General features: G+C 38.1%; 1 protein-coding gene across 1 annotated transcript in view; it reads right to left on the reverse strand.

Annotated features, from left to right (window-relative positions):
• The window catches only part of PDE11A (phosphodiesterase 11A), a 480,527-nt gene that overhangs the window by 249,939 nt on the left and 207,906 nt on the right, over positions 1-22,682 (reverse strand). The window contains exon 6 of the mRNA XM_077151782.1: positions 20,552-20,692. Within this exon, the coding sequence (XP_077007897.1) occupies positions 20,552-20,692 (141 nt within the window). The remainder of the gene's footprint in view (positions 1-20,551; positions 20,693-22,682) is intronic.

A 22,682-nucleotide genomic window follows, 5' to 3' on the forward strand; every position in this document is an offset into this window, starting at 1 on the left:
TTTTGTAATGAGTTTACAGAGGTAAAATAGAAGGAAGTAGGAAAGGGGAAATGACAGAAACTGCTCATTGCTACACCAACACCCATTCTTCCTTTTGTTTTTAGTAACAGCACTTTGATTTTTAGCTGGAAACATTGCTGCTCAGAACAAAAGACCACTTTTTCTAAATTCTGCCCAGAGTAAACACTGTTAAACCGAAGTGTTGTGTGGGGTTTCCAAGGAGTCTACTTACTTACAGATGGGGAGGGTTAGTATTTATATGCTCCTTTTTGCTCTTTCCTATGTCTGGCTGCTTATAATGCAACTGTGATGGCTGGAGCTTGAGCAGCTGTATTGGGCCATACAGTGATGTGATAAGGGTAGCAGAGAAGCTCTTCAGTTCTTGATTACTGTGGACTTACCGTATTATCCCTAGACTGCTTGTCCATGGACTTGTCTTATGTGGAAAAAAACAGAAAACAAAAACCAAAACCTCTAATCTTGTTTAAGTTGCTGTTATTTTGGATTTTTCTGTTAAATGTAATTGAACTCAATCCCGAAGAATACAGGAGTAACAGGAAAGAATAGACAGTATAGGTAGAGACAAAAAGGCAGAAGGAGAAAAGCAAGGAAAAAGAAAAAAGAGAAAGAAGAGAAAACTTGGAAAACAAGGGAGAGAAGCTTTGCGATAAGAATTAAATTTTGGTCTAGAGTCCAACTGGTATGAACTAGAGAAAGATAATGGAAATCAGCAGTTCTCATAGACTCACTATTTAGCTGCTTATTTCTCTCAGGAGCTTTCATAATCCTCCTCCACCTTTTCCTCCTTGTTTTTCTTATTAGCTACTATTAATTGAATTCTTAATACAACCAGGCCCTACATCAGGAGATTTTTAGATTATTTAATTCCTTTACTGTGCCCTCGTAAAGTAATGATTTTTATCTTTAGTATATAGACAAGGAAACTAACCTGGAATTTTTAAGAAACTTCTTCAGTATTGTACAACTAAATGTGGCAACTGGGGATTAATGCAAGTCTGCCTGACTCTATAGTGCCAGCTCTTTCCACAATGCTAAACACTGTGGAGGGGAAAAGTCACCATTTCTGACCCTTTTTTGACAAGATATACCATATGGTAGAAAAATACGTCCCCTATGCTGAAAGGAGTACATCTGAATGTCAGTGGCTGCTTCCAAGGTTGACATTTAGATCTGCCTGAGCCAGATGAAGTCATGCTTCAAAGATCTTTTAAATTAACCACTTACAAGGAATTGATGGGCCCCTGAGAAAATGATTTGGGAGCTGGGAATAGATTAAATACTAAAACAGTTGTATCAGTGAGTTAATGAACCTAAACCAGGAAAATACATTAGGAAAAAGAAAAAAATAAGCCCACCACAAAGGAAATCGTGGGTGATGAGCAGAATGCAGTACAGTGACAATCCCTCAATTGCAAGGAAATACCCTTGACAACCATAGAACATATGTCATTTCTTATTCCAATATGAACCAGGCTTTCCAGAATCACTCATTTTGGCATACTTTATTTTCCAAAGATGGCCACAACAATATCTCCTATCCCATATTCTTCTCAGTAATGTGACCCTGTCACCCTTCTACTAAGAGGTAGAGTCTGTGCTTCCTCGCCTTGAATCTGGTGGGTTTCTGACTGCTTCGACCCATAAAGGACATGAAACAGATGCCATGTGCCTTCCAAGACTACCTTAAAGGATGATGCCGCGTCTGTCATCTCTGCTGCAATATGTGTAGCTGGTGCCCTGAGCCACCATGTAAGAAGTCCAGTTACCCAGGCTCCCATGCTGAAAGGGAGCCAAAGGCTATGTGTATGTGCTCTGGTCAGCCATCCCAGCCAGGTGCCAGACATGTGAAAGAAAAACTTTCAGATGATTCCAGTTCCAAGCCTTCAAGCCTACCCTATTCTTCGAGTTTTTCCAACTGAGGCCCCATATGTTCTAAAGAACGTTCACACATCCTGCTGTGCCCTCTCCAAATTCCTGATCCACAGAATCTGTAAATACAATAACATGCTTGGTTTAAGCCTCTATTTTGGGTTTATTTGTTACAGCAAAAGTAACTGGAATACCCATGTCAAATGAAGACTTGAAAATCAATCAGTTAGAGGGCGGGCCATGGCGGCTCAGCAGGCAGAATTCTTGCCTGCCATGCTGGAGACCCAGGTTTGATTCCTGGTGCCTGCCCATGCAAAAAAAATTCAGTCACTTAGAAATCTTTATCCAGCTACACTATTCTTGGTCTCACAAAGCAAGCAAGCCAGAAAAATTATTTGCTATCACTAAATAATATCCCTCAAACTATACCCTAGGTAATTCTTTAAAGGTAAAACAATAATAGAATAAAAATAGAAACTTTTCATTTGGTGTACAGAATGGGAAATTGTCACAGATTTTAAAAGAAGTCTCTATTTTGGTTTCTCATCATTTTTTTCTTTTACTTTTTCCCATTATTTTTCTTAGATGACTGTAAATGTGTCTTTCATTTTTACCATGTTTAGGCTATACTCTACTATTTTACTGCATGTCTGTATCAGGTATTTTGTACATGTTATTAAGAATCCTTTAGATGTTTAGAAACTTTCTGAATGTATGCTTACAATATCCCTGGCAAAACAGATATTTCCATTTTATTAATGGGATGTAAGGTTTAGAGAGGTTAAGTGGTATGCTTAAAGCCATATAACCATTAAATTGTAGAACTACAATTTGAACCACATCAGTCTAATTCCACAGCCCCCAATTTTCCCACTACTCCTCAATGCTTTCATAAGAATGAAAAAGTGTTTACTGCAACAGCAAATTATTTGGACAAGACTCCTTCAAAGCCAGGATAGTTAGATAATGCCTGCCTTCATTTATTAATTCTACAAATATTTAAGTACTTACTATGTGCCTGAATTTGAATAAACATAGACTAAATGTAACTTGAAACTTGAAGTAAAACACTAGGCTTGCTATCTTATTAATCACATTACCAATGGCCTATTAATTGCTTCTGCATTTGGAAATCAAGCAGGATATTTCTTTTAATTTCCTGATCTGATAGATGAGATTAAACTCTCCAACATTACTAAGAATATTTTGTTTAACTTACTTTTTACTATTGTTTAGGATATTTTACAACTCTGTGGAGTAGAGGTCAACTTCAGAAAAAGGGATAGCCATGCAAATTATTTTTGTTCTAAATCAATGCAAGTGAGTTTAATCCAAATAAAGATGCAAATGATTTCTGTGTAGTGGAAAAGAGAAGCCCAATGGTTACAATTTTATTGCCCTGGATGAGAGTAATAACTTTTAAAATCTAACCTAGCAATTTTATGCCAACGTTTTTTCAGTGCCTGTATTAGAACCACCTTTTTTTTTGTTTTTATTTATTTTATTTTATTTTTTAAATACCAAAGAACACCAGCAAATGCAAACATTCCTATTTTGATCATTCTGTTCTACATATATAATCAGTAATTCACAACATAGTTGCATATCATCACCATGATTATTTCTTGGAACATTTGCATCTATCCAGAAAAAGAAATAAAACGAAAACAGAAAAAAAGTTTATACATACCATACCCCTTATCCCTCCCTTTCACTGATCACTAGCATTTCAAACTAAATTTATTTTAGCATTTGTTCCCCCTATTATTTATTTTTATTCCATATGTTCTACTCATCTGTTGACAAGGTAGATAAAAGGAGCATCAGACACAAGGTTTTCACAATCACACAGTCACATTGTGAAAGCTATATCATTATATAATCATTTTCAAGAAACATGGCTACTGGAGCACAGCTCTACATTTTCAGGCAGTTCCCTCCAGCCTCTCCATTACATCTTGACTAGCAAGGTGATATCTACTTAATGCATAAGAATAACCTCCAGGATAACCTCTCGACTCTGTTTAGAATCTCTCAGTCATTGACACTTTTTCTCATTTCACTCTTGCCCCCTTTCTAAATCCCTTGATGCTGAGTCTCAGCTCATTCTAGGGGTTTTCTCAATCCCTTGATGCTGAGTCTCAGCTCATTGTAGGATTTCTGTCCCACGTTGCCAGGAAGGTCCACACCCCTGGGAGTCATGTCCCATGTAGACAGGGGGAGGGTGGTCAGTTTGCCTGTTGTGTTGGCTGGAGAGAGAGGCCTCATCTGAGCAACAAAAGAGGTTCTCTTGGGGGTGACTCTTAGGCCTAATTTTAAGCAGGCTTGACCTATCCTTTGTGGGGTTAAGTTTCATATGAAGAAACCCCAAGACTAGGGGCTCAGCCTATTGTTTTGGTTGTCCACACTACTTGTGAGAATATCAAGAATTCTACTTGGGGAAGTTGAATTTTCCCCCTGTTCTCACCATTCCCCAAAGGGGACTTTGCAAATACTTTTTTACTCACTCTAGAACCTCCTTTTGACTCTGTTGGTTTCCCTCACTCATAAGTTAAATGTCTTTGATATATGGTCATCTTATATTTGTGCCACAATTAGGCATTTAAGAAACTGTTTTTTGACACAACAAATATGCACTGAGTGCCTGTCTGTGTCAAACAGTGTATTAGACATTGGGGTTACAAGTGTGAAAGCAAAAAGAAAAAAAATCCCCGCAACCAAAGAAGTAGGGAGATCACTGTAGAGTGGAGAGCATAATTTTCCCTAGTTCTCAAAACTACTGTTCCCTGGAATAATGAATGCACTTCTTGTTTCCACACCTTGAGAAAATAAACGTGGAGAGTGTCGAGAGAATGAGTGAATGAAGAGCTTAAACAATTTATATATCTAGAATTACAAAGACAATGGATAAGATAAATATCTCTTGATGAAATGTCAGAATATTTGAATTCTTGAAATGTAAAAGAGGAACTTTTAAAACTATCAAAAGAAAAAAACACTTTTAGTTATAAATATTATAACTTTTTACTCCAGCAGAAATCATAGGTTATAAAGAAAAATAGTATCAAATATTTTCTTTTCTAAATCTGTTTAATGAATACAGAGAAAATCAGGGACTTTTGATGTACCTTTCACATTCAGCATTCCATATATTGAAGATTAGTCATCATGTCCCCCAATAAACCAACCCATGGTGCCAATGATCAAAGTCAGACTCTGGACTCATGAACCATGGGGCTGACCTTGCATTATAATTCTCAGGTTCCTATATCCTTAGGGGAAAAAAAATGAGGATAATCAAATACTAGTGTTGACTGGTCTCTGGTCAAATATGTATCACTGTGTATTTTGATAGTTAGGGAGATACCAAAGAAATAATAAAAAAGGTCTCAAACCTTTACATACTTAACATTTTAGGAGAAACAAATTTACAGTTTGGGGCAGGAGTAAAATTCATTCTTCATTCTTTATTTGGACCAATTGCATGATTCTTAGTTTCATTAATTTTTTAACTCTCTAAATCCAATTCTGATTTTTTTATAAATGTATCAAATGAACTTGGATTAAAAAATAAATACACACACTCACACAAGTAGCAAGAGAATTTTATAAAGGAAATATGAGAAGTGGTTTGGAGATTAATGAAACTGAACAAGTGGTTCCAAGCTCCTTTCGATGTTGATGAGCTGTGTTTATCACACCCTAGGGAAAGTACACATGCAGAGGGAAGTCAATAAAATTTCCCCAATGTCTCTGCCTGCTATTTGGAAACGCTTCATGGACAGAAGTCTTTTTTGATTTGGATATTTATCAAGTGCTAGTTGGTTTTGTTTCTCTCTGTTCTTTTAATTTAAAAACAACTTAAAAAAATGAAAACAATGCTCAAGTAGATATTCCCATTACCAAAAAGAAAATGGGAATGTTCTACTAAGTAAACACCAATTTTGGGGATGTGGGTGTGGGTAGTTTTCTGAACCAAAGGACAAAAGGTTGGATTGACTGATAATCTACTACCATTCTTCTTGATAAATTTCTCACTTAGGCAAAGGACCAATTTACTCGAAACCTTCATTCATTCAATCAGCATTTGTTAAAACCTTCATACAATAGATTATGGAGTCCAAAAATATAGGGGGGCATAACGAATTCATAATATAATACAGAGGAGAAAACAGTTCACAGATGCATAATTACAGCATGATATAATTTTGAAATGCTGTAAGTGCACAGAGGTGGGTGTTGAGGAAGATGTTGCGTGACCTAGGTCTCAAAGGACGAGAGGCCATGCTCCAGGTTGAGAAGTGGGTAAGCTTTCCAGACTGAGAGACTAAATCAGTCACAGTTTTATCAGAAAACGGAGAGCACACATAAAAGGGTTTAAGCAAAGATATTTCAAAAAAGAGACTAGTTACAGAAGTATGAAGTATGGACAGGATTAAGGGAACTCAATAAGGCCTGGTGAGGCACCTAGGGACTAGCAACTTTGGAAAGTCACTAACACCACCAGGCCTGTGGAAAGAATGGTGTTACTGGAGTCCAGAAGGAGCTGGAGAAGGGCCTTGGAGGAATTCAGCTATCATTAGAATAGGGAGAGAATGAAGAAGGAATCATGATCTCCAATCTCTCTTTCTTCCAGTCCTCCAAACTTCTCTATCCATTCTATATCAGTCAGGGTTCTCTACGGAAACAAAAACAACAGAGGATATCTGCAAATATGAGATTTTATAAAGGCATCTCATGCAAATGTGGGGATGCACAAGTCTAAATTCCACAGGGCAGGCCAGGAGTTGACAGCTCCACTGAAAGTCTTCAATCATGAATTCCCCCAGGAGAGGCTGGCTGGCTGAAGCAGAGAGAGTGATTCTCTATTTTGACTTCTCCTTTAAAGCCTTCAACTGATTACATTAACATCACTAATTGTGGAAGAGACTCCCCTTGGCCGACTGCAGATCTAATCAGTCGTGGATGCAATCAACGTGCTGATGATTTTATAAACCAGCCTTCTGGTTTATTAACCAGTCACAAAATATCCCTGCAGTAATGGGTTAGGCCAGTGCTTGCTTGACCAGACAACTGGGTACCAAGTTGACACTGGCCAAGTTGACACATGAACCTAACCATAGCACCTTCTGTCTATCAAACCCAACCAGAAGCCAGGGAACAAGAAAACTTAAGTGGTACATATGTAGAGACTGGCCTTCAAGGGCACTGAGGAAAAGAGAGAAAGATGGACAATGAAGGAAAGAGCATGTGTGTGTGCATGTGTGTGTTTGCAGAGAATAGCCAGTATATAATCTTGAACTTTACTAGAGCCCTGTGCTCCAAGAAAACACAATGATAAAGAAATTCCCCCATCACTATATGTTTTGAAATCAACTACTTCCAAGGACTCCCTGTCCTCACATATTCCAAAATAAGATTAGTCTCCAACCTTCTTAATGACTCTACAAAACTTACAAAGGACATAGATGACTCTCTTGTCTACCTCCTTCTATAAAACTCCAGAATGTTTTTGAGACATTTGTCTTTATGAACATTCTCCTTATTTCAATATTCTGAAGAAAATCATCTCCTCAATTTCCTAGTGCATTTTGTCTTTTATAGGAACTATATGTGCAGAGATATGGAGGAAAATACATGCTTAGGCTAAGCATGGGAGATGGGGTAGAGGTGGAAGAAAGGGGGCAAGGAAGGTATCAGACCAGAGATGGGGGAACCAAAGGTAATTTGGGGCCAGAGGTGATGGGCCTTGAGTGTTGTACAGTTTGAAGTTTATTATGTAGGCAATAGACAACTACTGAATGTTCTAAAGCATGGGAGAGGAAGGCACATGTTTTGGAAAGATAACAGAAGGAATATTAAGAATTGATTGGAAAGGAAAATGCTCTGTTTGCAAGCAAAGAAATAAATTAGGAGGAAAACATCCAGGTGAGAGATTAGTAAAAACAGAGTAAGGACAGTAGCAGAAAGCATAAAAAGAAGGGGTTTGCAATGATGTTTCAGACGCAGAATTAACAGGATTTAGACACTGAATGTAGACAGTGAGAAAGACGTGGAAACTACTTTGAGGTTTTTAGCTTGAGTTACTAACTACATAATGATGATTCTATTAATTGAAATAGGAAATATCAGAGCTGGTAAAGATTCATGGCAGGATGCAGCAGAGATGCAGAGTGGGGATTGGAGTCCAGTAGTTGGAGATTTACACATGTATCTACACGTACATCTATATAAATGAACATATATGTACACATAACGATTAACGTATACATGACTAATCATGTGAATTGAATTAATGCACTGATATATTTATAAAGTGAGTTAATATATTTACATATATTATGTATTTTGATGATTACAAAAGTGAATACATACATACATACATGTATCAGTTGTTTGGGTAATTATCAGAGTTTCTTTAGATATCTTCCATCTTGTACTCTATAAATAGCACTTAGAACAAAAATCAAATAGAATTCAAGTTAACTTCTGTACAAGGAGAAGGAAAACTAAAGAAAGAAGGGTGAAGAATTGGAAAGAAAATGAGATAGAAAGGAGTATGAAGCAGTTTTTAGCATTTGCTTAGGTTGAATTATAGGCTGCTGAGAACAATCAGATGGATGATTATCGTCATCTCTTCCCCTCAAATGCTGGATTCAGGAAAATCATCTAATTTGATGACCTACTTACATGTTCATTTACATAAGAACCAAGTAGTTAAAGAATATATTAGAAAATAAGTGAACATAGCTGGCTTTCATTTCATGGGTTAGAAAATTAACTCCACATACCAGCCTCGTCTTTACAAACTCAGATATAAAGTACTTTGCAGTGTTTTGGGCAACAAGTAGCTGCCAGGAAAGGAAAACACAAACACTAGGGCTGAGACACTGCCTTAGGACATAAGATCGAAATGTCTCATTTGCTTTCTTGGCTAAGTACAGAAAGAAATAGAGATAACAGTAAAACCATGAGCCAGAAAGGAACTAAAAAGGGTGATAGGAATTGTTTAGATAGGTTTATGGCATGGAATAACATCAAGCAGAGAAAATTCAGTTCAGAGGACAGAGTATTTCCTAATGTTGACAGCAACTAGCTATGGAACAATCCTTTTGTCCAGTCTAGTGGAAATTACCACTAACAAAGTCACTTAAAATTAATTGGCTGGAACACTTAAGCAAAAGGAGGTAAATATTAATTTTAGCAAGAGAGAGAGGACTAGCAAGCAGCCCTCATTTCTATTTTTGGCATCCATTCAGTAAACTGATCAATTTACAGTTGAATTTTCAGCCTAAAGAACATGAATGTTGTCTCTAAACACTACAACTAGATTTAAATATTTTCTCCTTCTTTCCCTAAAATGTAGAGAGGCCATGAAATATCATACATTTGAAATAATGGTTTTTGAAGTATTAGTGTCACACACACACAAAAAACACACAATGAGAAGTTTTTGTTTCCAGGAATTATTCTAATAAAACAGAGAGAATCAAAGTTCTTTTTGGAGGAAGGAACGTTTGAGCATTTTTTTTTCCAGAAAAGATACTTTTAATTCTTTTTTAATATATAAAAGTAGAATATGGAATGTCAATAGGTGTGCTTTAAGTTCATGCTTTGATACATCTTCTTACTTAAAAACCACAGAGCAAAGGTTGATACAGAAAGAAAAAATCAAAAAGACATTATGAGGATGAAGGGAAGAGGGAGAGGAGGGGATAGGATGGGGGTGAGGGTAAGGGAGCGGGGGGATAGGTCTCTAAAGGTACAGGCTGAAGACACATACCTTCTGTGCTTTAAGTCAGCATTAACAATGAATCAAAAAGTCCAGAATCAATAAAGGCAACAATGGTTGAAACTTAAGTTTCTACTGAGTACTGGGAACTAAAAATGTTCTATTGAGACAAGTGGCCCAGCTTCATCCCCAGAAACAGAACCAAACTGTCTCTGGCTTAGTATAATATTACCATATAACAGAAGTCCCAAGCCACCATTATAATACGTGGTTCTCGACTAGGAACCAGCAAGACAAGGAAGGGTGAGGACAAGGAAGAAGTAAAGAAAAAATGGCACAAGCAAATGAACCAAAAGACCCTCCCATCAATGTGAGTTGTGATCCCAAACTCAAAAACACTCAAACGATTAATAGGATAGATAAATCAACCTACAGAATCCAAGGAGATACTGATGAATCTCGGTTATGCTGAAGATTTGAACACATCTCTATCAGAGAATGACAGATGGAGCAAAAAAAGGTATGAAGAATAGAAAAGATTTGAACGGCATCCCGTTCTTGACTAATGGGTCTTAAGGGAAAGTTTGTTGGAGGCCCTTCTAGAAAAGACTTCCCTCCTTGAGAAAAAGAAAGATACGTGAAAAGATGTTTTCCTTTGTTCCTCTCCTGGGGACACAGTTATATGATGACGCACTGCCTGGAGCCACGCCAGCCTCCTTGAGCATGAAAGGGAGAGCCAGAGGGTGAGGATCAACCACTGAGATGAGCAGAGGAGCCAGGGGTCGTGATGGCATCATCAGGCTTCTGAACCATGCCCAGGACCACCTCCTCCAGACTTCTTGTCATGTAAGGTAATAAATGTCCTCATTGTTTAAGCCACTTTACCTTTGTATTCTGTGGCTGGCAGAATTCTTCCAAATTGATCTATAAATTAAAGCAAGTTCAATCAAACTCTATACAGAATTTTTTTATGGAACTTGATAAGCTGCTCTTAAAAAATTATATGGAAGTGCAAATAGCCAAGAAAAGTCAAGCCAATTTTAAAAAGCACAAGATTGAAGGGTTGCCCTAACAGATATCAAAGTGTCATAAAACTATCAAAATTAAGACATTGTGAAACTGGGGCAGAATTAGACAGACCAAGGGGACAAAATAGTGAGCTCAGAAATAGACCCAGGTATATGTGAAAACCTCACATTAGAGAGGTAGCATTACAAAGTAAGGGGAAAATTGCTGAGGCAATTGGCTATACATATACAACTTTACACTGTATCTGTATGCAAAAAAATAAATCCTGGATGAATATGAAAAACCATAAACATCAGGTGGATTAAAGGAAATACAGGAGAATGTCATTATAACATGAATGTTGATAATAAACAAAAACTTTAAAGCCCAAATTAAAAGAGAAGATTGATAAATGTGACACCTTAAAATTAAGATATTCTGCACAACCAAAGATGCTCTGTTGGAAGAGTCAATCCGCCTGGAGTGTACAGTTTTGCTGTGTATGCCAAGAGTGCAAGACTATAGCCTCTCTCTACCTGGTTCATTTCCTAGGGTTATGTTTGCAGACAGCAACCTCGAGACGCCCAGGCAAAGAGTAGGCTTGAAACTGCTCAGTATAAAAGGGATAGGCTCCCCAAGTACAGTGTTCCTCCCCTGTAGTTGCAGCCCATTGCATGCCCAGGCTCACACCATCTGTTGCTCCGTGGGTCTTGGGGCATAGGGAATGAGTACCATTGTTATGGTTTCTAATGTAAGGCTTACATTCATTCCTACAATCATATGCCCTACCATCTTCTAGCCTTGGTTGTACATTTAAATGCATTCAATGCTCAATACCAGTCTTATTGATTGTTTCTTCTTTGTTCACCACCTGCTTGGCTGGATTTCACCCTTTTATCACACTTTTCAGTAAGGGCCTTTTGGAACTATATTTCTTGTGCTGTTCTTTGCATATTTGAAAATATATATCCTTGCATTATATAATTGAACATGAATTTGACTGGACTTAAAATTGCAGAATCATATCTTTTTTCTTGAGGACTTTGTAGGCATTACCCCATTGCCTTATAGAACCAGAGAGTGCTACAAGGAAGTCTAACAGCAGAATTAATTTTCCTTCAAAAGGTGACTTTATTTTTTTTTTGTCTGGATGCCCAGAAATTTTTTTCCTTATCTTTGAAGTCCATTAACACTGACTGTATTTCATTGCTAAGCAATCAATATCAACTTTTCCTGAAATGATGTATTTTTTCGACCTGTAAATTCAAGTTTGCCTTTATTTCAGTAAAATGTCCCACTATTATATTTTTGAATTAATTCCCTGTTCCATTTGTCATGCTCTCTTCAGAGACACAATTATGTTTACTTTGGACTTCCTTTATTCTGACTCCAATTTTATCATTTTCTCAATCTTTTTATATTGTTATTTGTCACCTCATTTTCAGTTTTATTCTCCATGGCCCTGAAAGTATTTTCTAAGTGTCTATGGCTGCTTTCATTCTACAATGGTATAGCTGAGTAGTTGCAGCAGAGACTTATAAGATCTTTATTACCTGTACATTTACAGAAAAAAAATGTGCTGATCACTGATACAAGGAATGTACTTTGTACAACCACTGATTAAAGGCACATACTTGGTGAAGCTACAAGTAAATTTGCAGTCTTTTGATAGGTAAAGATGCAAGTGTTTTCTGTCTGATGGAAAAAATAATCTCAAAAGTTATGGACATTAACCAGTTCTGTCTCTAAATGAGAACTCTTACATTACCTACTGGCTTTAACATCTTACGGATCCCCTCATCAATTAGAGAGTTAAAAACAATCTTTGATATGCATTTATTCTATATTTGCACGAGAGTCATTATTTTGGCTTCTTGAAAATTATTTTTTAACAGGTATGTGGCAGGAATCAGCTGTGGTGGTTTGAAGTTGTATGTGCCCTAGAAAAACATGTTCTTAAATCTAATCCATTCCTGTGGGTATAAACCCTTTGTAAGAGTTCTTTTGATGAAGTTACTTTAGTCAGGGTATGTCTCACCTTAATCAGGATCCTAAAAAATCCTTAATCCTGGAGTCCTTTATAAGAGAATGAAATTCAGACACAGAAAGAAAAAGCCACAGGAGGCAAGAAGCTGAAACCAAGGAAACCTGGAAAAGAAGGGAGAGATCTGTAGACCACATATGCCTTGCCATGTGACAGAGGAGCCAAGGATCGCTGGCAGCTGGTTTTGGGGAAGAAAGCATTGCCTTGATGATGGCTTGATTTGTCCATTTTTCCACCTTGAAAACCATGAATGAATAAGTTCCCATTGTTTAACCGGACCCATTCATGGTATTTGCTTTGAGCAGCCTAGGAAATTAAAACATCAGCTCTTTGGTTTTTTTTTTTTTTTCTAACTTGCCTGCCACATGCTCCCAAAACATTTGTGGAATAATCCATCATTCTCATCACCCATCTAATCCCAAAACTTCCTTCGTCATATACGTGAATTGAATTTAGCTATAGCTGATCAGGGAATATAATGTGTGTGGTGCTTATAAATTTCAAAGACCACAAATAGAGTTGAATAAAAATATAACATATTATTTTTCTATAACACAACTAAATCTTTTCTTGAGTCTCAATCCTGCTTATTGACAGAAAACAAAAGAGTTGAATCTAGTTCAACACAGCTAGTTCAGATTTTCTTAGTCATTTCGGGCTTAAACTCACTATATACTGAAATTTTCACCAGGGTGACATATAATTCTCTAGGTGCTTTGAACCAAAGCAGCTGAGCTGTAGTTATCCTCTCATCCACATTAACCTTTGCTAGCACAGTCCAGCTCGTCCTCAGCAGCCATCCCTAACACTGGTACTTAAACATCCACACCCCCGCTGTTTTCCAGTTTTTACTCCCCATAACCTAATCTTACAAATGAAAATTCCTGATTTTAAAGAATAATAATAAGCCTGCTATTAATTTTTAATACTATTTTGGAACTCAAATGCCAGGATTTATTTATTTTTCTGTATTCTGTGCATCCTTCCCCTGAATCAACCCAGTAGACTGCCTGGAGGGTTGAGGAGATGGGTGGAGAGGGGTACTTCTCCTTAACACTGTGATATCACATTTTTTCCTAAAAATTATGCTTTTTGTTATACAGATGGCTATTGGTTATAACATACCTAAAACTGGAGCTGGCATTCTGCATGTGAAAAAGCTCTTTGCTGTTTATCATACCAAGGAGAATGTCTATAAGCATCACACTAGGGATAGATTTGTTGATAATAATAATAAGGAAAGGAAGGTCATAAATATTAAGGGAAAGGTATAGCTGAATTCTGGATTTGCACAGTGATGTTGAGATCCTCTGTGTGTGCCTTTATGTTGAGGATTGAATCGTGCCCCCACAAAAGGCAGTTTCTGGTGCCAACCCCTGATCCTATGGGTATGAACCCACTTATAAATAAGACCTTTGAAGATGGTATTAGTTAAGGTGTGCCCAAACCGAATGAGTGTGGGTCTTAATCCAATATGGCTAAAATCCTTATAAGCAAAGGAAATTGGACAAAGAAGAAAAAGCCACAGGAACAGCCAAAAGCTAGAAGTCAAGAGAACCTGGAAAAGAAAGTACATGTATTTTACCATGTGATGGAGAAGCCAGTGACCAAGAATTGCAGGAAGTCAGCCCTGGAATGCCACAGCTTTGGGGGAGAAATGATCACCTTGCTGATACCTCAATTTCAAACTTCTCTTAGCCTCAAAATCATGAGCCAATAAATTCCTATTGTTCAACCTATTGTATGGTGTATGTTTTAGCAGCTGGGAAACTAAAACACTTTATAACTATCAAAATATTTTTATTGTTGAAATACAGTAAAAATAACTGTCATGTTTTTTTAAATTTTTTTTATTAATCAGAAAAAAAGAAAAGAAATTAACACAACATTTAGAAATCATTCCATTCTACACATGCACTCGGTAATTCTTAGTATCATCACATAGATATATGATCATTTCTTAGTACATTTGCATCGATTTAGGAAAAGAACTAGCAAAACAGCAGAAAAAGATATAGAATGTTAATATAGAGAAGAGAATTAAAATAATAATACTAATAAAAAAATATATATATAAAAAAGGAAAAAGAAAAAAAATAAAAACAAGAGATACAAACAAACAAACAAAAAACCATATTTCAGGTGCAGCTTCATTCAGTGTTCCAACATAGTTACATTACACTTAGGTATTATTGTGCTGTCCATTTTTGAGTTTTTGTATCTAGTCCTGTTGCACAGTCTGTATCCCTTCAGCTCCAATTACCCATTATCTTACCCTGTTTCTAACTCCTGCTGGTCTCTGTTACCAATGATATATTCCAAGCTGATTCTCGAATGTCGGTTCACATCAGTGGGACCATACAGTATTTGTCCTTTAGTTTTTGGCTAGACTCACTCAGCATAATGTTCTCTAGGTCCATCCATGTTATTACATGCTTCATAAGTTTAGTCTGTCTTAAAGCTGCATAATATTCCATCGTAGGTATACGCCACAGTTTGTTTAGCCACTTGTCTGTTGATGGACATTTTGGCTGTTTCCATCTCTTTACAATTGTAGATAATGCTGCTATAAACACTGGTGTACAAATGTCCGTTTGTGTCTTTGCCCTTAAGTCCTTTGAGTAGATACCTAGCAGTGGTATTGCTGGGTCGTAATCCATTCTGCCATTCTATGTCTTTTGATTGGGAAATTCAGTCCATTAACTTTTAGTGCTATTATTGTTTGGATAATATTTTCCTCTACCATTTTGCCTTTTGTATTATATATATCATATCTGACTTTCCTTCTTTCTACACTCTTCTCCATACCTCTCTCTTCTGTCTTTTCGTATCTGACTCTAGTGCTCCCTTTAGTATTTCTTGCAGAGCTGGTCTCTTGGTCACAAATTCTCTCAGTGACTTTTTGTCTATAAATGTTTTAATTTCTCCTTCATTTTTGAAGGACAATTTTGCTGGATATAGGAGTCTTGGTTGGCAGTTTTTCTCTTTTAGTATTTTAAATATATCATTCCACTAGCTTCCATGGTTTCTGCTGAGAAATCTACACATAGTCTTATTGGGTTTCCCTTGTATGTGACAGATTGTTTTTCTCTTGTTGCTTTCAAGATCCTCTCTTTCTCTTTGACCTCTGACATTCTAACTAGTAAGTGTCTTGGAGACCGCCTATTTGGGTCTATTCTCTTTGGGGTGCGCTGCACTTCTTGGATCTGTAAATTTAGGTCTTTCATAAAAGTTGGGAAATTTTCAGTGATAATTTCTTCCATTAGTTTTTCTCCTCCTTTTCCCTTCTCTTCTCCTTCTGGGACACCCACAACACGTATATTTGTGCGCTTTATATTGTCATTCAGTTCCCTGATCCCCTGCTCAAGTTTTTCCATTCTTTTCCCTATAGTTTCTGTTTCTTTTTGGGATTCAGATGTTCCATCCTCCAGTTCACTAATTTTAGCTTCTGTCTTTTTATATCTACCATTGTAGGTATCCATTGTTTTTTCCATTTTTTCTTCTTTGTCCTTCACTCCCATAAGTTCTGTGATTTGTTTTTTCATATATTCTATTTCTTCTTTTTGTTCAGCCCATGTCTTCTTCATGTCCTCCCTCAATTTATTGATTTGGTTTTTGAAGAGTTTTTCCATTTCTGTTCGTATATTCAGCATTAGTTGTCTCAGCTCCTGTATCTCATTTGAACTATTGGTTTGTTCCTTTGACTGGGCCATATCTTCAATTTTCCAAGCATCATCCATTATTTTCTGCTGGTGTCTGGGCATTTGATCAGATTTCCCTGGGTGTGGGACCCGGCTGGTTGAAAGGTTTTTCTGTGAAATCTCTGGGCTCTGTTTTTCTTTTCCTGCCCAGTAGGTGGCGCTCGTGGCACTCGTCTGTCTGCGGGGCCCACCAGTAAAAGATGCTGTGGCTCCTTTAACTTGCCAATCCGAATCTCGCAGTCGGCCCGGGAAACCGCGCGTGGAGGCGGCGGGGTGGGGGGGGGGGTGGGTCGCTGGCCGACGCGGCTTGAGGGAGTGCCAGTCCAAATTGCCCAGCTGGCCCGAGACACCAATCATGGCGGGAGGGCCCCACTATCCAACATTCCCAGTCAGACCAGGGAGCCACGTGCGTGGAGGGGACCCCAGTCGCCAGCCGCCCCGGCTAGGAAAATGCGCGCCCCTTGGGTATCTCACTGCAGCGGATTCTCCCTGCCCGTTCAGCCGTTCCAGAATGGGGTACGCTGTCTTTTTGGTCTCTGTCGTGGCTCCCGGAGCTGTTTTGTATTGTTTCTGTTTCTTTAGTTGCTTTTCTGGAGGAGGAACTAAGACCCGTGCGTCTTACTAAGCCGCCATCTTCTCCGGAAGTCAATAACTGTCATTTTAAGTCAGAAATTCTCTCGTCCTCTAACATACTTTTGTTTCCTTAGAAACAATATTCTAAACTCGGTAGGCAATAGAACTGTCTTTACTAACCCTCACATATATTGGGATCTTTGGACTCTACTCTGTTCTGCTCTCCTTTTCAAGGAACCACCCTCCAGTTTTATAATACAATCGAATAGCTTCCTAGGCAAAAACCTGCCCATTCTTCATCTTTGTTGCTTTTTCAATAAATTTTCTTAAATGTTTGTGTTTTCATATGAACTTTTAGAAGTTAAAAGAAAAGTTATGCTGTGAAGTTCCACCTCTGTTTTCTCATCTGTGAATGGACTGAAATCCATCTGGGTTTGTTCTTATCCATAAAACAAAATGGCGTTTATGGATGCTCCTCGGTTTCCCTCTCTGATAATCATTCTGATAAATCCTTTATTAAATCAAGATTATAAAGGTTTTTAATATTAATCCATTCATTCAGCATTCCGAGGTGGGGAGGCGAGAAGCCCCAGCCAGAGAACTTTGTTACCACGTGATTTTCTGCGTGTCAAAACTACTGCGCCAATGCCAGACTTTGGTGTCTAGTTTCCTGTTTGGTCTGGCTTCTTTTCCTGCACATGGTGAGACTGTGTCAAGCCTCCTTCCTATAATTTGTACCTGACAATCAGGGCAGTACATGGAATAGCAGCTCCTCTAAGTGTGACGTTCTGAGAAACCCTTGGTGAGAAGTATGCTAAAGGAAAGCGGGGCATGGATGAGGTCTCTGCACGGTCTTGCCACACACAAAGACCAGCTCTCTCACCCCTAACTCTTCCCACCACTTCCCAAGGCAGTGGCCTGTGCAAACAATGCTTTAGTTCCTAAAACAATACTGAACAGATGGGTCCTGTCCATTTTCACACGGTTCACTTTTACCTCCAGACTTTGCCCATCTGGATTAGAGGAGTTTATCAGCAGTTTGAAGGGAAAAAGGACAAAGAGAAATGATGAGGTGTGGCCCAGAATTTTATGCTCCAATCCCACCATGACTGTCTTAGAATCTTCAGCTGTGATGGCAAAAAGGTCTTTAAATTTTCAGTAAAAAATTATTTTACCCAACACCTATATTACTTATTTTATCTACTCAATGTGGTAACTTTTGACACCCTGCTACTTTATATCATGAAGATATTAGTACCCTACTGTTCTCTCCAGCTCTCCTCAAACCTTCAATAACTCAACTTCTGCCATCTGTACTTTTTCATTTGACTTGCCAAAGAGCTAGACCACAGTACAAAAGCTAGTCCTGGGTGGAAGACTGCATTGTGAGGCCTAAAGTTTCAAGTGCTGCCTTATGTATTTGAGACTTACAGAGCCCCAAAGGCCTAACTGTGAGCTCCCCAGCTCCTGCCAGATATGCCTCCACTCAGCAGAAGAGGCTCCCCGCCTGGCTAGTTCCCCATCAGCCAGACAAGGTGCACTCCACTTAGTACTCAATCTGTTGGGATTCAGTTTTCCTGCCAGCCTGCGGAATTATTCAAACAAACCAATTCCATGCTTTTATAGAAACCAAAGGGGCACCTCATCCTCTTGTCATAAAGCCCGTCTCCCACACCCTCTGCTGGGTCACCCTATTCTGGAGCATAAATTCCGCACAGTCCTGCACAGTGGGCCATGTCTCCTCCCAGGGGGCTGTGAGTACATGTGACTGCTAAACTGCTGTCAATCTCATCTCTCCAGGGTCTGGTATTGTGTGTTCAGTCAACTCATACTATCTATCAGGGAGTCTTCCTCCATGAATGAAAAACTGTTCAGAATAAAGATTAGTAAGAATGTCCACGCTTAGCCAGTTTAAATCACTTTCACTTCAGTATAAACTGAACTAGCAAACAACAAGTTTGCCCTTGTCCAGATTCCAGCCTGGACCCCCAGCTGCCCCTTCCAGCAGCTACCCTCTCACACCTTGTCTGCTGGAGGTTTCTATGGCTGCACAGCCTGAGGGGCACCCATGCGCACATCTCACCCCCTCTCATTGCTTCCAAGGGCTTTAGAGCCAGGTGGTGGGGGTGACTCTAGTCTAGGCGAGTCACTCACTTCTCTGAGCCATATTTCTTCATTTATAAAAGTACGACAATATTAATATCTACCTTGGAGGGTGTGGTGAGGAATAAATGATCAGGTGCCTAATAGCATCTGGAAACACATCTTATATATGGGCTATTGTGTGTGTGTGTGTGTGTGTGTGTGTGTGTAAGGTTCTTCCAAGGCCCAGCTGAATTTTACAATACCACAGGATGCTTGCAAAGTGTATTGTTTGTTTATACCACACCTGCAGAAATTCAAGGACATAAACAACCCCAAGCTCTGTTAAGACCTGGGAAAACATTCCTAAACATTTTAAACTTACGGATTTTTTAAAACTTAGTGTTGAAAGGTTTACAGTATTTATTATTAAATCTCTGAAATTTACCCTAAGGTTCTTATTCTTTAAGGAAAACAAACCTAAAGGTGAAGGCAATAATCTTTTCTAAGAAAGTACAGTAAAATATCCTTGTCTTTGAAGCATTTAAACAGCTCTTAATTACTAGTCAATTCCTCATCTTTGAAAGAAGTTCACAGCAAAGATTAAATTTGTGTCCAAGGATGTAGACATTTAACTTGCAAGAAGCTAGATTGATGATGATCATTATTTTCAATGTTATTGTGCATTTACCCAGCACATATCCCCCAAAGAGCCAAAGGCATTTAACAGAATCTGAAAGTCGGGCACAAATCACCAAGGTGAGGCAAGCCTGAGGCCCAGAACTACCCAGATTCTTCCCTTTGGAGAAACAGGAACCTCTAAGGTGAAATCTAAAGGAGCTTCCCTTCGTTTGATGAGCGCTTTGTGCCAGTACCCCCATGCTTCAAAGCAGCAGGAAAAGAAAATGAAACTGCTTTTCCTCAGAAACAGCCAGACGAACCTCGGCTGCAGAAAATAGGCCAGTAAGGCTGTTCATTCCACTGAGCTCCAGTTGTTTGATTCCTCTTCCCCTTAAGAGGGCTGTGGAGTGTTGTATGGACTGAAATCTATTCCCATAAATGTTGTGGGCCCTCCCCTTGATAGGTAAATATCACGGTAAATTGCAGAGTCCAGAGAACCGAGTTTGTCTTCTGATTCTGACAAGAGCGAACCATTTAACTCTAGATCTCTCTAGGTGCTATCAGATTAAAAGTCTGCTTCTAAGGTTATGGCAAGGCATGTAAACAAACTATGTAAGGAAAATAAAAAGGGTCTGATTTTACATTAAAAATATTAATTGCCTTGGGCAGGCAACAGAGGCTCAGTGGCAGAGTTCTTGCCTGCCATGCTGGAGACTCGGTTTGATTCCCGGTGTCTGCCTATGCAAAAAAAAAAAAACTCCCTGATTGCAGATTAGCTTTCAGGCATGTCCTGAAGAAAATGAGTCAGGTCACAATCTCACAAGCTTAATTACAAATAAACAAAAATTTATTCCATTAGCACAGTCCTCACATCTATATGAAGGAAGAACAACCACTTACTGGTGATTCAATGTCCTCTAGGAGTAAAACAGAACAGCGTTCACATTTCAGCAGAGTTTGGGCTCGATGCATTATTTTCTTGACAATTTTCTCCAGGTCAGTCTGTTCTTCAAAGAGGTCATTAACCACCTCCAGCAAAGCCTAGGAAAGATGAAATGGGCCTGATTAGGTGGATATAGGACAAAACAAATATTTTTTTTTCCTAAAAATTACTTAGTCCTTGCTCTAATAAAATACCATAAAAATTTTTGTGCAACTCCGTGTTTGAAACATGAATTGGTGTTTTTTTTTTTTTATTAATTAAAAAAAAATTAACTAACACAACATTAGAAATCAATCCATTCTACATATGCAATCAGTAATTCTTAATATCATCACATAGGTGTATGGTCATCATTTCTCAGTACATATGCATCGATTTAGAGAAAGAAATAGCACAACAACAGAAAAAGAAATAAAGTGATAACACAGAGAAAACACAAATAAAAATAAAAAGTACAAAAATATATAAGAGAAAGAAAAAAAAAACAAAAAAAAACTATAGATCAGATGCAGCTTCATTCAGCGTTCCAACATAATTACATTACAATTAGGCAGTATTGTGCTGACCATTTTTTTTTTTTGTTTGTTTAGACATCATACCATTCTACATATGCAATCAGTAATTCTTAACATCATCCCATAGATGCATGATCATCGTTTCTTAGTACATTTGCATCGGTTTAGAAGAACTAGCAGTATAACAGAAAAAAATATAGAATGTTAATATAGAGAAAAAAAATAAAAGTAATAATAATAAGAACAAAACAAACAAAACAAAACAAAACAAGAACCTATCGCTCGGATGCAGCTTCGTTCAGTATTTTAACATGATTACTTTACAATTAGGTATTATTGTGCTGTCCATTTTTGAGTTTTTGTATCTAGTCCTATTGCACAGTCTGTATTCCATCAGCTCCAATTACCCATTATCTTACCCTGTTTCTAACTCCTGCTGAACTCTGTTACCAATGACATATTCCAAGTTTATTCTCGAGTGTCGATTCACATCATTGGGACCATACAGTATTTGTCTTTTAGTTTTTGGCTAGACTCACTCAGCATAATGTTCTCTAGGTCCATCCATGTTATTACATGCTTCATAAGTTTATCCTGCCTTAAAGCTGCATAATATTCCATCGTATGTATATACCACAGTTTGTTTAGCCACTCGTCTGTTGATGGACATTTTGGCTGTTTCCATCTCTTTGCAATTGTAAATAACGCTGCTATAAACATTGGTGTGCAAATGTCTGTTTGAGTTTTTGCCCTTAATTCCTTTGAGTAGATTCCCAGCAATGGTATTGCTGGGTCGTATGGCAATTCTATATTCAGCTTTTTGAGGAACCGCCAAACTGTTTTCCACAGTGGTTGCACCATTTGGCATTCCCACCAACAGTGGATAAGTGTGCCTCTTTCACCGCATCCTCTCCAGCACTTGTCATTTTCTGTTTTGTTGATAATGGCCATTCTGGTGGGTGTGAGATGATATCTCATTGTGGTTTTGATTTGCATTTCTCTAATGGCCAGGGACATTGAGCATCTCTTCATGTATCTTTTGGCCATTTGTATTTCCTCCTCTGAGAGGTGTCTATTCAAGTCTTTTTCCCATTTTGTAATTGGGTTGGCTATCTTTTTGTTGTTGAGTTGAACAATCTCATTATAAATTCTGGATACTAGACCTTTATCTGATATGTCGTTTCCAAATATTGATTCCCATTGTGTAGGCTGTCTTTCTACTTTCTTGATGAAGTTCTTTGATGCACAAAAGTGTTTAATTTTGAGGAGTTCCCATTTATTTATTTCCTTCTTCAGTGCTCTTGCTTTAGGTGTAAGGTCCATAAAACCGCCTCCAATTGTAAGATTCATAAGATATCTCCCAACATTTTCCTCTAACTGTTCTATGGTCTTAGACCTAATGTTTAGATCTTTGATCCATTTTGAGTTAACTTTTGTGTAGGGTGTGAGATATGGGTCTTCTTTCATTCTTTTGCATATGGATATCCAGTTCTCTAGGCACCATTTATTGAAGAGACTGCTCTGTCCCAGGTGAGTTGGCTTGACTGCCTTATCAAAGATCAAATGTCCATAG

Source organism: Tamandua tetradactyla, chromosome 3, assembly GCF_023851605.1.
Source record: "Tamandua tetradactyla isolate mTamTet1 chromosome 3, mTamTet1.pri, whole genome shotgun sequence".
NCBI classification, from domain to species: Eukaryota; Metazoa; Chordata; class Mammalia; order Pilosa; family Myrmecophagidae; genus Tamandua; species Tamandua tetradactyla.